The sequence below is a fragment of the Quercus lobata genome, chromosome 10, assembly GCF_001633185.2.
Source record: "Quercus lobata isolate SW786 chromosome 10, ValleyOak3.0 Primary Assembly, whole genome shotgun sequence".
NCBI classification, from domain to species: domain Eukaryota; kingdom Viridiplantae; phylum Streptophyta; class Magnoliopsida; order Fagales; family Fagaceae; genus Quercus; species Quercus lobata.
Genome location: NC_044913.1, coordinates 28,448,996 through 28,465,954, shown reverse-complemented (window position 1 = coordinate 28,465,954; position 16,959 = coordinate 28,448,996). Strand labels below are relative to the sequence as shown.

Sequence of the window (16,959 nt, the reverse complement as noted above, 5' to 3'; positions counted from 1 at the left end):
CCTATTAAAGCATAAGGAGGTTTAACATATTGAAAGGAAATTTTATTTTTCATTGATTATGCTATATAAACTATAGACTTTGTCGAAGGTGTTTAATACTACCAAAGTAAAAGAATTTGTGTTTCCTGGATGGTGTTTTAAGGAAAACTATATTCACCATGAGCTTGGCAGGATTTGCCTTTGTTAGAAGGGTAGTTGTTCTAGAGCAAATGTGTTGTTTAAATCAGCTAAAGCTTATTAACTATTATATTTGCTATGGGGTTGGTAAAGTTGAGTATTATTTGTTTATGGTGTATTTTGCTAATGTTGGGGTGTTGACAAACAAGTTATGGACTGATTTGGTTGATTTAAAAGTCAAGTTTCTGTTGGTGAACCTTGACACTGGTAAGTGGTAACAGTGGATTTTATTTATGTCATTCATGTTAGTGAGATGTTTGGTGAAGAAGGTCATGATAGTTTGAAGAGGAGTTTAATAGAAGGGTGGTTTAATAGAAGGATGGTCATGATAGTTTGGAGAAGGTCATAAGTTACAATGCTGAGTTGCCTGAAAATCCTCACATGGTTTGGTTTTTCACATGGTGTAATAGAAGGGTGGAAAAGCAATTTCCTGCAAGGAAATTGAATAGAGTTTATTTAATTTAAGTAATTAGCTGAGTGATTTTAGTTGTGCGACTATGAAGTTCATGCCTCCGGGTATATCTTACCACTTGCCTATGAATATTGCATTGTTCAGTGTTCACTAATACGTTGACCAGTCCTAAGCCTTCACCTTTTTTTTTTTCTTTCTTTTTTGGGGGGATCGATCAACTCAGGTTTATGGAAATTGTGCAAGCTGTTTGTAAGAGAGAAGTTTCAGCTGTGCCTATATGTTTTATAAGAAGTTGAAATTCCTCATGGTTGAGCTTAAGAAATTTAATAAAGCTCGGTTTAGGAATTATGCTTTCGAGGTTCAAAAGGCTGGGTTGGTCACTTGGTCTAGAGTTTTCACTGTTTCATTCATGTTTCTTTCTGAAATTCTGAGGAATGTATGGCTAAAAGCAAGTAAGATGGAATAATTTGGATTACCCTATATAACACCTTGTCTTTTCATAAGATTTTTAAGGGTAGAGTTATAAAGAACCAAGCCAAATTGATGTAGTACGGACAACATAAACTTTCTTTCAATAAAAAGATCATCAGAAGTCAATACGCAAGAAGTTTAAGAAATAGCAAAGTTCAAGTAGAGATCACCAATGTCAACGACAGAATCATGTGAAATCTGGTGACCTAAAGAGAATCGTCATGAGGATTAAAATTTATTGCCTAACAACAATGACTTACCTCTCTTTTCAAGCAAACACCTTCATGTAGGCCTTTAATTAGTAGTTTTTATTATTTATCGTAATTTTACCTCTTGTTATAACTTTCAATTTAATAGTCAAAATTAGTTCCCATTTGTTTTGGGAGGTCTTTCATAGACAGTAGGATTATATTTGATTTTGTATTTTTTTTCAATTTTTTAGTAATTTTTTCTATTTTCTAGCCAAATTTTGTGCTTTACACAAATTAGGGTTTTTTAGTTGTTCTATGAGTGCTTTAGGATTTTCTAAGGGCCACCTAGCAATCCTAGGAGTTCTTTTTCTAATTAAGTACATTTAGCCTCCAAGGTAATGTAGTTTTCTCATTAATAAAATTTCAAATTTTTTTCTCCTTTATTTTATGGTGGACTAGAGTTTTCTTTGTGGATTTAAGGTACCCTCTTTTTAAATTCAAGAGTTATTATCTTGTGGAAAATGTTTTTTATTTCTTATGGCTTTCCACTTGCACAAGTTGATGTATAATAGTAATTACAACAAATTAGAAAACCTAGACCAAGGTGCGGTTTGGATCCGACTTAATTGGCATCTGCGTTTTTCAAGCATGTGTTTTCTCTTTTTCTTTTTTTCTTTTTTTTCCCCAGCCGTAGTTGTTGACCAAGTCTTTCGTGAATAGTACATTTGTGCACTGTTCACGGACCCACAAACTTCACTTTTTAGCAACTTTTTCATTAAAAATGAGTCTCATAGCACTATTTACACATTTAAAAATTATTTTGCTACAGTATTTTCAGTTTTCAGTTTCAGCAAAATAGGTTCTATCCAAACGGACCCCAAATTAAGAAGTTATATTTTGTAGTTTATGAGAATTTTCTTGGATTAGAAGAATGAACAACATTTTAAGAAAGTGGACCTGATTTAAGAATTTTGCTTGAGATAAGTTTTGCTCAAGTGAATAATTGGTTCACAAGAGCCAGTGATAGTCAAGGGATGAACAAACTTTTCTGCTTGATTTTAAACTGTTTGATGAAAACTTCACACGAGCGAAAAAAGAAAATTCCTTATGTATTTCACTCAAGCATGATATATTTTGTTCAAGCAAAATGCAAGGAATTGGAGATAGACAGTTGAATTTGAGGGCAACCAACCTCCAAGAACAGGAGATAGGGATGAACAGAGAGAGAATTAGAAGAAATAGAGAAAGGAATTACCAATATAACAACAAAACTCTTTACGACCTTCCATCCACATGTCCCTAATCTAATACCCTCAGTCCTAACTGAAATGATAGCTATGTAACTACCTTAACAGCTATTCACTCTAACTAACTCACTACATCAGCATATGCCACATAAGCATGAGGTAAACACATCACCACTAGAAGTAATACATGTGTAACTAACCTACAATACAAGTGTACAGTGCCAACTAATCAATACAATCATTATTTGAAGCATAGTCATATATAGACCCAGGCTGCATTATAACACACACCCTTCATCAGCTGTGCAGACATGCCCCATCAACAACATACGCCCCCCCACATCAGCAGCCTAGGCACACCCTGTAGCACCACAAGCATGCCTCATCAGCACCACACGCACACATACAACTAGACACTCCTAACAATGCCCTCTCCTTCAAAGCACCTTGCCCACAAGGTGTGGAAACTTCTCCTGCAATTGAAATAAACTCTCCTAGGTAGCATCATCCTTACTCTCATCCTACCATTGCACCAGCACTTGAGTGATGAGTCTGCTCCTTAACTGATGAGTTCTAGAGTCCAAAACAACCACAGGCTTAAGGGCAAGGATCTTATCTGCAGTCACAATAGGTAAGGCAGGTCTAGGAACCACATGAGCACCCATTTTAGCCTTGAGATTAGAAACATGAAACTCAGGATGGATTTGTGACCCCACAAGTAAATCAAGCTTATAAGAAACCTATCCCACCTTCTGCACAACCTGGAAAGGCCCATAAAAATAAGGAGCAAGTTTCCGAAACTATCTAGACTACACTAAAGACTGCTTGTATGGTTGAAGCTTAAGATAAACCCAATCTCCCACCTTAAAGGACCTATCCACTCTCTTTTTGTCAGCAAACCACTTCATTCTCTCTTGAGCAGCATTTAAATTCTGCTTAAACAATGAAAAGAGTTGCTGCCTATCTTGCAAGTATGAATTAATAGTTGCCACCCTTGTAACACCTGGAACATAGTCCACAACCTTAGGAGGAGGATAGCCATAAAGTGCCTCAAATGGAGTGAGCTTAATGGAAGTGTGGTAGTTAGTATTGAACCAAAATTCAACTAATGGTAGCCAATCCACCGAAGAGTGAGGTCTATCAACAGCAAAGGCCCTCAGGTAGTGTTCTAAGCTCTTATTAACCACTTCAGTCTACCCATCTAATTGTGGATGATATGAAAAAGACATAGCCAGGTTAGTTCCTTGCAATTTCATCAAGGGCATACCATGTAACTTGAATATATACTGCATGAATATGAGCAACCTTAGTAGCAATGTAAAGGTGAGCTAATGGAATGAAATGGACATATTTGGTGAACCTATCCACCACCACAAAAACCATTGACTTCTGTTAAAACTTAAGCAACCCTTCCACAAAATTCATACTAATGTCTAGCCAAGGCCTATTAGGCATAACCAAGGGCTGCAACAAACCAGCAAGAAGGCAAGTCTCACTCTTCAACCTTTGGCAACATCACATTCCCTAAAGGGCTACAAATAGCCAGAATGACCCCCTAAAGGGCTAGCATGCACCTGCTACAACACTTGAACCTTCAAATCTTGAGCAAAACTGCCCAAAAACAGTCCGCCCTTATAAAACAACAAGCATTGCAAAAAGTGAACCCAATGGGAATGTCTTGGCCTGACTGAATAGCAAGAATGATTTTCTAGATTGTAGAATCGGAATTATGATTTTCTGGATTGCAGAATCGGAATTATAGCTTGTCTTGAGGTCATCCAGCCAAATGGGAGTAGGAAAAGAGATAATGCAAAAGATGCCCACATTATCACCCTCAACAGCCTCCCTCCTAGAAAGTGCATCAGCAATCAAGTTCTCTTTACCATGTTTATATTCAACCAAAAATGCATACCCAAGTAGCTTAGTAATCCATTTTTGTTGAGCAAGAGTCCCAATCTTCTGTTCAAGCAAGTATTTAAGGCTTTGGAGGTCTATTTTAATCACAAAGGGCTTGCCAAGGAGATAAGGTCTCCACTTCTTCACTGTCACTACTAGAGCTAGCAATTCTTTCTCATAAATGGAAAAAGCAAGGCTTTTACCCTTCAAGGCCGGGCTGTGATAAGCAATTGGCCTTTGGTTCTGCGTTAAGACAACTTCAACACCTAAACCAGATGCATCACACTCCATCACAAAGGACTTAGAGAACTCAGGTAAAGCCAAAACAGGAGGATTTGACATTGCATCCTTAAGAAGTTGAAAAGCATGAGAAGCTTCAAAGGTCCAAGCAAAAGAATCCTTCCTCAGCAAGGCTGTTAGAGGGGTAACAATCTGACCATACCCCTTCACAAACTTCCTATAGTAGCCAGTCAAGCCCAAAAATCCTCTTAAGGCCTTAACATCTTTGGGGATAGGCAATTGCTACATAGCAGCAGTCTTCCTTTGGTCTATTTTGACCCCATCACCAGAGATAAGGTGTCCTAAGTATTCCACCTCCTTACAAGCAAACACAAACCTTGACTGCTTAGCATACAATTGATGCTTAACCAAAACTTCCAACACCAAACGAAGATGATGCACATGATCAATCAAATTCTTGCTATAAACAAGGATGTCATAAAAAAATACCAAGACAAATCTCCTTAAGTAAGGCTTAAAAATGGAATTCATGAGGGATTGGAAGGTTGAAGGAGCATTGGTTAAGCCAAATGACATTACCAAAAACTCATAGTGACCTTCATGAGTCCTAAAAGCAGTTTTAGGAATATCCTCTTCCTTCATCCTAATCTGATGGTAGCCAAACTTTAAATCCAACTTAGAAAAAACAGTTGCACCAAACAACTCATCCAATAACTCATCTATGATAGGTATGCGGTATTTATCCTTAATAATTTCTTGGTTTAAGGCCCTATAGTCAATGCACATTTTCCATGAGCCATCAGCCTTCCTAACTAAAAGAATTGGTAAAGCAAAAGGGCTACTACTGTTTCTAATAAAACCAACAGCTAGTAATTCTTTAACAATCTTTTCAATTTCATTTTTTTGGTAATATGGGTACTTGTAAGGCCTTTGGCAGATAGCTTGAGCTCCTTCCTTCAAATTAATTTGGTGTTCATGATCCCTTAAAGGAGGTAGCCCCTCTGGAGTAGCAAAAACTGATTTGAACTCATCCAACAAAGCAACGACTTGTGCAGGCAGCTGAGCTGACCCTTCTGCAAATGACAATTGAGGCTAAAAGGAAATGTGAAGAACTAACCCCCTCTTAACTGATTGCTTCAAAAAGGCATCCCCATCTTGCAATTAAGATCTTGTACTCCTCAACCCTTGTAACAGAACTTGCCTGTGATGATAACTAAAACTCATTGTAAGCAACTTGAAATCCCATTGAATTACTCCTAAAGTGCCCAACCATTGAGTTCCTAAAACCAAATCACACCCCCCATTGGCAACAAATGCAAGTGTACCAAGAACTCATGCCCTTGCAACAAGATTGGTACTTCCTCACAAACACCTTGAGTATTGATTAGATCACCATTGGCAACCTTGACTTCTAGAACTTGAGAAGTGTCAACATTAATGTGCAAATGTGATACCAAGGCCGCATCAATGAAGTTATGGGTATTCCCTGAATCAATGAGAATTGTAAAGGACCTATGCTTAATCCTTCCCATGACTCTCATAGTTCCTGAAGTAGGAGTGCCACTCAATGCATAAAGAGTGATCTCAGCACTCTCTACGTCCTACCCAAATCTGATCTACACTACCAGTTTCCTCCAATTCAGTGATATGCACCCCAGAATTGATGTTTTCTTGAGCCAACTCCACATAATCTAAAAGAAAAAACATTGCATTCTTGCACTTGTGGCCAACACCCCACTTCTCATCACAATTATAACACAAACCCTTCTTCTTCCCCTCTTCCATTTAAGGGAGAAATTCTTTTAATTGGCAGCTTAGATTTAGACTCCAAAAGAGAAGTAGTTTTAGGTGGAGCACCCAAATGGAAGGCTTTCCTTGATCCACTTGCATCTTAGCACTCTTCTTACAACTCCAATTATATTATTCTTGTATCTTTGCCAAACCAAAAGCCTCATTCAATGATTTGGGGTTGAGCATCCTCACTAGCAGCCTTATTTCATCTCTTAATCCACTAAGAAAACAACTTAGTTTATGAGTAGCAGATAACCCTTTAATCCTATTAGAAAAAACCTCAAATTGAACCTTATATAAAGACACTAAAGCAATCTGCCTTAGCCTAGTGAGAGTTTCCATAGGGTCATCATAGGCTGTTGCACCAAATTTGATATGCAAAGCTTGAATCAGTGACTCCCAATCAACAAAAAGTCCAACATTTTCACTATCTTGGAACCATATCAAAGCCTCACCCTCCATATGAAACGAAGCAAGCATTAACTTCTTTGCAATTGGGGTACTGTAATACTTGAAATATTGGTTGGCTTTGTAAACCCAACTAGTAGAATCTTACCCCAGAAATCTTTGGGAATTTCAACCTCACAGGCTGAGACAAAGCTAAAGATGAAGAATTAGTATGTCTAATTTCACCATTTGTTGGAGATGGAGGCAATCCTCCTTGATCAGAACCACCACGCCTCTGTACCAGAATTGCCAATTGTTGATTCATCCCATTCAGATTGTGTGTACACTTCTTAAATTGTTCGTATTTCTTGAATTTCTTTATCATAATGATCAGATGCAGTCCTGAGTGAAGCAATGGCTTCTTGAGTAGTAGCAGTGCTTAATCGTGTTTCTACCATGGTCGAGGAAAGCCAAGCTTTGATACCAAATGCAAGGAATTGGGGATTGACAATTGAATTTGAGGATAACCAACCTCCAAGAACAAGGGATAAGGAAGAACAAAGAGAGAATTAGAAGAAATAGAGAAAACAGAGAAATAAATTATGGAATTAACAACAAAACTATTCATCACCTTCCATCCACACGTCCCTAATCTAATACCCTCAGTCCTAACTGAAATGCTAGCTGTGTAATTACCTTGACAATTATTCACTCTAACTAAATCACTACATCAGCATATGCCACATAAGCATGAGGTAAACACATCACCACTACAAGTAATACATGTGTAACTAACCTACAATACAAGTGTACAGTGCCAACTAATCAATACAATCATTATTTGAAGTATAGTCATATACAGATTCAGGCTGCACTGTAACACACACCCTTCATTAGCTGTGCACACATGCCCCATCAGCAACATACGCCCCCCCACATCAACAGCCTAGGTACACCCTGCAGCACCACATGCATGCCTCATCAGCACCATATGCATTGCCCATCAGCACCACATGCACACATACAACTAAACACTGCTAACATAAAATTGTGACAAAAAGGTAGTTATCTGTAAAATTTTGAAAAAAAAAAATAAGGAAAAGTGAATTTTAATGTTCTTTACAAGTAGTAATGATCTTAACAACATTTTAAAGGCTATGTCTCTTAAGTAACAAGTGATCTTTCAAATGTGCATTTTCAATGGTATCTTCATTGTTTATAAATAAACATTCAAATTCTTTTTTTCTTTTTTTTAATTTTTAAATTTTTATCTAGCACACAATAAAGAGTAATTCATAGAATTCTCCAAATTTTGATTTGTAGAATTTTAGATGATTTGCTATTTGTGTAATTTTAGATGAGTTTGCAAACTAGAAAACACAATCAAGAGGGACAATATTATCTTAAAGAAAATGATCTTTTTGTGCCTCTAAGCCTACTTTGTGAGAAAAATGGTTTTGCCTTGGGTTTGGGTGGTTGTCTTTGGGCCAAAATAAAAGTAGGACACTTAAGTCCTTTTAGGCGAGCCCGAGTTGGGTTGGGTTCACCGCCACATGGAGATTAATGCCATTGGGTTACTACTCAAAATCATTAGGGAGCAAAGAAGAAATTAACTCCTAAAATATCTTTTTAAATAAGGGTGAGCGTATTAAAATAGCATGAATACACGTAGAAAAGGAAAGAGACATTTTGTGGTTTTATAAACAAGTGTGTTGGTCAATGGAACACTCCACTTTAGCGAAAGGGGAAGGACCTACCCAAGTGTGTCTCCACCACACACACACACACACACACACACACACACATGCTTACACCTACACGTGAGAGCATTAGTCTATTCCCCAAAATTTAAGAATATCAAGTACTTTAGATTGAAACATCTCCTCATTTTTTGGCATGATAAAAGGCATAGAGTATTGTTCTTGTAACACCCCAGCCTTTACAAAATAAATAAATAAATAAAAGGGTTATTTTGGAAATTAATTAAGTGGGGGCATTTTTGTGATAAGACCCAAGCCTAGCCCTAGCCTTATATGTAACCCACGTTGGCTTCCTCCTCTATTTTCTAAAGTGCCGCCTCCCTTCACCTTTCCCTTTTTCCTCTAGTGTTCCCATTCCTCATGGCCGAAAATCCTCTCTCTCATCCTCATGTGAAGTTTATTTACTTTTGTCTCTTAAATTTCTATCTTGGCTGACTCATGGAAGGTTCTTTTCCAATCAAAATCAACCACCAAGAGTTCTAGGGGCTATTTTGGCGGACCCATTTGAAAGACCATCCCTCTAAGTTTGGTTAATTCAATAGATGAGGTAAAAATCTAAGTTTTCTATCATTTTCTTCTATGAAATCCTTTGGGCTTTGTTAGTTTATGATGTTTATGGTATATACTTGATGAGTTTGGTGAGTATTGGAAGTTTAGAGGGTTATGAGGATTTGGGTAGCAATATTTTTTATTAAATCCGAAAATTTCAAAATATTTGGGGGTGTTTGCATTGATGGGGTGTTTTGGTTGTCTACTTTACTAATGGATATTTGAGGTTTGGTTTCCTAGAGAAGCTATATGGGTTTTGTTTTTGCATGAGTTGATTCCAAAGTATTTCCTTTGCATTTGATTGGCTTTGACATATTTGAATGTGGGTATGTGCTTGTTGCATGTCAAGTGTTTGGTAAATTGCCTATATGAGTTAGATGATCGAATTTCTTGACTCATGTTGTGATGACTATTATATGAGGTTATTGGTAGCATTCATAGTTGTTATCATGTGCTAAAACATGTAACTTTGAGGTTAATCAAGTCTGAAATTTTTTTGCATAGTATTAAGATTATAGTAATTTTATTTTGGAATTGCAAATCTGTTCTTAACAGATTTAAGTTAGCTACAATACATGATTTTTAATAAATTACAGTAAAATCTTTTTGGGCTAAACTTTTGATGGTACATACTACACATATAAGAGCTTATCCCTATTTAATTTTAAGTTAATCAGATAACTTTTCGTGAACCAAAATTTTTTTACAAAATGGCTGACCTGCTGTGTATTGAATCTGAAGGTGTGATGAAAATGCTAGGATTTTGTGGAATTTACTTCAAATCTTTGTTGAATGGATTGGTTTGTAAATTCATGTGCTTTCTTCGACATGTGTTTTACTTAGTTAAGTTTAATAATGGTTTGGTTTAATCCTTTAGTGCTCTAAAGGGAAACTCATGAGATATGCTACCCCTATTATGAACTGATGTGTTTAGTGTTATGTTTATATGTGCACATTGCTTGCAGTGGAGAATTAAAATGTTTTGGTTTTGTGTTGTGACACTATGAGTTTGTATGCTTGTTTGGTTCCCGTTTGGGAATGGGTACTTGTCTTAGGTTGGGCACGCTAGGCTTTAGTGCTTTTGATTTGTTTTAGGGGATCCTATTTGATTTTAGAGACACATGTGATTACAAACTTTGCGATAGGTCTTGTTATTAATAGGTTTGTTCCTTATGTTTCTAGATTTTGAGATTCTTGATGATGGACCTAGTGACGGGATTGGTTAATTTCCTTTATTTTTACAACTAAGAGGTAAGTGGTGTTTATTAATTTTGGGGGTTTTCCCAAAACAGTGTTGATTATTAAAATATTCTATATCAAAGAAATATATTAATATTCTATATATAAATTGATACTTTATAAATGTTTGATGTGTACATTAACTATCCGTTTTATGAAAAACTTGTGAGACAACCTAAATTTATTTAAACTTGTATGTGTGAATATATCTTTATATTTTGAGAATTATGAATGGATTATTTTTGTGAGCATATTGAAATGTGTTTTGAAAACCTATGGCAAGTCATGATTAAAAGCTCAGTATTATATTTAGTCCTTAGTAAGGAATAATCATACTACAACTAGTCCTTAGCAAGGGACGGTCCTAGAAAAGAGAACAATGCACATTTAATAGCTCTTTAGTAATGGAGTATACTATTGAGGATCCAAAAAAAAAGCTCCTTAGCAAGAGAGTGCACCTTTAGATTCTAAAGGAGCCGTCTTTAAGAAAAGGGATGTAAAGGAGGTTCTAGTCCTAAAAGAGGACAGCACAACCCTATCAACAGGGCGTTAACGTTGACCACGAGAAAAGTTTAGGAAATTATTTACATGATGGTATTGGTATATGTATTATGATGGCTCACAATATAAAGATATTTTCTTTTATATGAAATATTTGTTGATAAAATATTGATGAGTTACAAGTTATGAATTTGTTGTAAGAATTATTTATTTGAAAGGTTTGTTCTCACACCCCAATGTTAGTGAATTCCACTTATTGAGTTATCTCACCCCCCCCCCCCGACCTTTATTTCCCCTTACAGATATATTAAAGGGATTATTGGAGTAGAGATTCTTGGAAGACAACAGTTACGAATTATTTTATGGAACTGAGAATTTTATTATTATTTTTATGGCATTAAACATGGTATTGGAGAATTATTTTAAGGGTGTTTTGTCTTTAGTAAATTAGAGCTCTGACATTTGTGATGAGATTTTAGGTTGCTAGTTTCTTTTATTTAATATTTTTTTATGGATTATTTAAATTGAATAGACTTTTATTATTTATGATTTTAGGGCGTTATAGTTCTAAAAACCAAACTTTTACAATTAAGCTCAAAAGATAATTGTCATTGTTAGTCTCATCTATTACAAGTCAACCAAAATCTTTTTCACTATCTCTATGCAGAACAAAGTTGGTATCTGAGAGGACGAGAGTTGAAGGAATGTGTTGCTATCACCCAAGAATGCCACCAATATTATGGACACTTAGAGGGTGTTTGGTTTGAAGCATCACTTAATCTTAGTTCTCATAATTTAGTTCTTATAACTCAAAACTCTTACTCATATTTCATATCTTATTATCTATTTTTATCTTTAACTCACTCCCAATTTTTTTGGCTTCAATTTTTACTTTGCAAAACTCAACTTTATCTCAAAATGGTGGAGCTAGATCGAGTCAAAACAGCCCTCCCTCCTTACCTGTGTGAACATGCACTCTCCAGTTAGGAGTGAGCCTCTAGGAGTCGAAGAGGCCAAACCCAGGACCCAAATAAAAAAACCCAGCCACCTTCACTGATGTAGGACACAATTTACTATTTTATTATTGTAATTTATTAATTTTGATATTTAATTTGTAATTTTCGTTATTTTAGTTTTAGGGTTATTATTTCCTTGTTTTTAGGTGCTTTTTAGGTCAAATTTGGTTCATGTTATTGTTAAGTATTAATTAGGAGTTATTTAGTATATATTTTCTTATCTGTCAAGTTTTACGGAGCTCTTAAATGGGCCCTTAAGTCTGTAAACGTTTTTTTTTAAACATTTATTCAATCAATAAAATTTAGACTTTTGTCTCTCTATTTTATAGTGGATTCCAAACCCTTTCTCATTGCAATATTTTCAGAAGCAAACGTGTTTTGTTTCTTGTTTTCTAGAAATAGACGTGTTCTACTTCTTGATGCATCCGCATACCGCATCAGTTGGTATCGAAGCCTTGACTTATCCTAATCTGGTGGCTAATGTATGAGATGGTAGCACTTCCGGTGAAAGAAAACTTAGTAAGTATTACGTGATGTACAGCTAGCACTCACAAATATTTTTGCTAGGATGTTGTCATTGGAGCATGGAAACAATAGGGATAACTTTCGCGAAAACATAACTCACGAGCAACCTATTGGTAAGCAAATTTCATATGGGCCTTATAAGAGAATTGCAAGTTTTAATGGTTATTTTTATAAAGTAAATTTTCTTGATTGGTTACTTGATCGAGATGATTTATTTAACTAAAAGAATATTTGTGATGGGAGAAAAGTTAAACTTGTTTTGTATAAACTTAAAGAGTGTGCCTTACGTTGGTGGGAACAAATATAGACTGATAGAATCCGACAAGGTAAAGACAAAATTCGTTCATGGCCAAGGATGAAAAAGATACTTGCTAACAAATTTTATCCTTTGGACGATGATGAACTTTTGTCGTATACCAATTAAGATTATTTTTTGCCAAGAAGTTCACACTTGAATTATTTTGGAGAACCATATATTCTTCCGTTAAGAGAAGTATAGTGTGCTGAACAACACATTTTTCTTAAAGAAAATATAGAAGTTTATGAGGAAGTTCATGAATATCTTATTATAGAAGAAGAACCTAAAATAAAAACTGTAGAGAAATTAATGAAGATCATATTATAGAGAAAGATCTTGAGGTTGAGATAATAGAGACCATTAAAAAATAAATTATAAAGGAAGTTGTCAACAATATTGATGAAGTCAAGTTAGATGATTGCAATGTTCAACCTCCTTTTATTTTGGTTGTAAGAGATACACCGAAATTTATTAACTTTATTAGGGTTGATAGATTTGATTCAATTGTTAGTTCTTATTTGGTAAATCTCTACAATTACATGAAGACTAAGGAAAAAGAAATTCAAGTTGATTTGCTTTTTCCATTGATGAGATGCAAATATGGAAAGAAAATCAAAGGGCTCAAGCATTCGAAGTATTTGTTTATTTAGAGTAGAAGATTTTAGATTTCAAAAATGAACTCGAGGACGAGTTTGTTTCAAATGGAGGGGTCTAATGTAGGACACAATTTATTATTTAATTATTGTAATTTATTAATCTTGGTATTTAATTTGTAATTTTCGTTATTTTAGGCTTAGGTTTATTATTTCCTTATTTTTAGATACTTTTAATTCTTTTTAGGTCAAATTTGATTCATGTTATAGTTAGGTATTAATTAGAAGTTATTTTATAATATATTTTCTTATCAGTTAAGTTTTACCGAGCCCTTAAATAGACCCCTAAGTCTATAAACGTTTTTTTTTTTAAACAATTATTCAATCAATAAAATTCAAACTATTGTCTTTCTATTTTCTAGTGGATTCTAGACCCTTTCTCCTTGTGGGTTCAAGCACCCTTATGGATTCAAGAAATCCTCATGAATTCAAGGTTATTTTCTAAAGCAAACGTGTTTTGTTTCTTGTTGTCTAGAAGTAAACACGTTCTGCTTCTTGACATTTCCGCATCTCGCATCTCCTGTCTCCTACTACCACTAACAAACTACAAACCCACCCAACCCACCGCCATTGTTTAATTGTTTTCCATCAACCATCGCACAAATCACAAAAAATCAAACCCATCCACCATAGCAGATCCACTCACACCATCAAAACCGCCAACGCCACAACAAATTATTATAAAATAAAATAAAATAAAAGGCATCACAACAAAGTACCCCATGAAACCCACAAACGCTAAACATCAAATTCCAAGCCCAAAAAGCACATCGCAACCCAATTAAAATGCAAATCACATCCAAAATCGAAGCTCCAATATTGTTATTGGGCCTCTACCATCTTCGCCATCACTACGTGAAGAAAAAAGAAAGAAAGGTGAAAAAGAATAAGAAGTTGAGAGAAGAAACTAGTGTGACTGCCATTACCACGTGAAGAAAGAAAAAAAGAAAGAATAAGAAGAATAAGAAAATTAGAGAAGAAAACAAAGTGAAGAAGAAAGAATGAAAGAAAAGAGAAAAGAAGAAAGAGAAGAAGTTTAGAGCAAAGAAATCAGTGTAGTGCGAAGAAGAAAGAGCAAGAAAAGAAAAAAGAGAAGAAGTTGAGAGCAAAAAAATCAGTGTAGTGTGAAGAAGAAAAGAGAAAGAAAAGAGAAAAGAAGAAAGAGAAAGAAAGAAGGAATATTCAGTTGAGAAAGAAAAAGTAAAGAAGAAAAAGAGAAAAAGACCATTAGACCACGTGTGATCTGACCATGGGTCCTACATATCACCAAATATTTACAATAATGTGCTGAGAGCATTAGCATCCCACAATTCCAATTCTACTTTATTTTACCATTCTAAAAAATCACTTTATTATTATACCATTCTATTTTACAATATCTTCAGCATCCCAAACTTTTATTTTCCTATTCTACTCATTAAAATAATATATCTACATAATAAAATAATATATCCTAAAATTATATCTTTTCTCTTCCATCTCTCTCCTCTCTCTAATTTTTAGCTCTCTTCTATCTGCAACTTCCGCCAGAGCCTTCATTTCCAACGAGGTGGTGAAATAAAACCCAAAACTTACGACGCCTTCAATTCCGGAGCCTTCATTTTCGGCGAGCTTTCAAGAAAAAAAACGCATCAATCAAACAAAATCCAACAATGATCCATAAATCAAACACCCAAAACTTCATAAATCAACCAAAAACGAATCAATCAACAAAGCCCACAAACAAAAATCCTAAATTTCACAACTCGACTTCAATAAAACCCAAAACTTCATTCGCTCCATGACGAGCTCGTAATCGCAGTTCTCATAGATGTGGCGCTTAGTCTCGCACTTTCATGGGAGGTACAACTCAGCTTGCCTGCACTTGTTGAGAGGAAACCACGCCAGAAAAAGCTAAAACACACCGCTGATCATACCACACCGATCTAAACCCAAAAAACCCAAAAATTGCCACCATACCACGCCGATCTCAACTTCCCCAGTCTCACCTTCACGTCAGACCCCACGACCCATGACAGAATAGCCCACCATGAAAGAGAGATGTGATGAGAGAGAGAGAGAGACCGTTGTGGAGAGAGAAAGGAGATGAGAAATAGAGAAGACACACACAGTGAGAGAGAGAGTTAGATATATGAATAAAAATATATTATTTTGTTTTAGAATTGTGCTACAGTGCAATTCTAAATGTAGAATTGAACTGTAGCACTATTGCAAAAAAAATTGCAATACTTGGCATTAGCATTCCCTGATGTAGAGCATTTTGAAGCTTGAAATGCCAAATTCCCCTTACATTTGGCATTAGCATTCCCCAGTGCTAATGCTTTGATATCTCAATTTCTCTAGGTCGCAAACTCCTAAAACCTATTCTCAATTCTCATTATTTTAAATCATTTTTTTTTAATTTTGAGTTATGAAAACTCAACTAAGAACTGAACCAAAAATCAAATTTCTAGGTGGGGCCCATGGATATTGAATTTTGGAAAATGGAAATTGAGTTTTTCTTCTTAATTCTTTTTTTTTTCCTAGTTTTTTTAATGTAAAATATTTTTGGAAAAGAGAGATACCACATCCACAACATTTTTACCACAAATCACAGATGGTTAGTTGTTATTGGTTCAAATTTGACCATAAATCATTTAATTTTTTTTGGGAACTTAACCGCAAATCATATAATTTTTATATTGATGATATCATTAGTGAATTTAGAATAATGTAAACTTAAGAATCTAAATAGTATTATTTAACTTTTGTGTTGTGGGTTCCAGTTAACTCAACTGGTAAAATCTCTAATAGTTGTATAAAAGATCTGGGATTCAATCCCCGCTTACACCAAAAACTTATTGGTATCTTGGTATAATAATAAAGAGTTATCATCAAGAGCGAACTTCATAAGTTGAATCTCTCTCTCTCTCCAAAAAAAAAAACTTTTGTGTTTGAGTATTTTGTTAGTTTTTACATTTAGTATTTCTTTTTTGATGAAAAAATACAGGTCAGCTCTTAATCCAATCACCCGACCCCCTTTCAACACGTTTAGAATAACTTATTTTTAACCCAAACCCATTTGACAGATCTACATTCAATCATTTCATGCATCAATGGAAATTTTAACAATAAAAAATGTTAAGCGTGTTCATCACACATCCAAAATCATTATGCAAATTCTCATACCATGATCATGGTCCATTCCCCACATACATGTTCATCAGATCTTGCATATCACCATGTTATCCATTTATTAAAAATAATTCATTCAACTCAGTGACAAAAAAGTTAGAAAACTAAATCAAATAATGTAAAATGAAAATATGATCTTTTTTTGTGCTTTTTTGCCATTAACAATATTTTGCCAATTGTCCAAGGAATCACATTAAAAACAAATATAACTTAGGTACTAATATAAAATTTGAAACTATAGGAACGAAAAAAAAATACAGAAAATTTAGAGAGTAATTTGTAGGGAACAATCGAGAACTTGGAATAAAAGTAATAAAGCTACTAGCACTCATTTCTTCTTGGAAAAAAAAAAAAAAAAAAAGTGAAGTTTCTAGCACTCAAAGTTGTCAGTTCTGTCGGCCAATAAACCTACCTATAAGAAAAAGGATAGTC

At 34.9% G+C, this 16,959-nt stretch overlaps 1 protein-coding gene and 1 long non-coding RNA gene across 2 annotated transcripts; one reads left to right on the top strand and one right to left on the bottom strand.

The window, feature by feature from the left end:
• Nucleotides 1-3,307: 3,307 nt before the first annotated feature.
• On the bottom strand, nt 3,308-3,881 carry LOC115964592. Its single transcript, XM_031083873.1, has 2 exons — nt 3,786-3,881; nt 3,308-3,691 (listed from the first exon to the last, which is right to left on the bottom strand). Exons 1-2 carry the CDS (start codon nt 3,879-3,881, stop codon nt 3,308-3,310), a joined length of 480 nt encoding a protein of 159 aa, XP_030939733.1.
• Nucleotides 3,882-8,895: 5,014 nt separating this feature from the next.
• On the top strand, nt 8,896-11,919 carry LOC115962834. Its single transcript, XR_004085619.1, has 3 exons — nt 8,896-9,119; nt 10,304-10,372; nt 11,529-11,919. It is a non-coding gene; the product is annotated as an uncharacterized LOC115962834 (long non-coding RNA).
• Nucleotides 11,920-16,959: the final 5,040 nt, after the last annotated feature.

Coding starts and splice junctions, on each gene's coding strand:
- LOC115964592 (XM_031083873.1), bottom strand. CDS start 3,881: ATGGTTTTTGTGGTGGTGGATAGGTTCACCAAATATGTCCATTTCATT. Junction 3,692..3,785: donor AGGTTGCTCATATTCATGCA/GTATATATTCAA, acceptor TTAGATGGGTAG/ACTGAAGTGGTTAATAAGAG.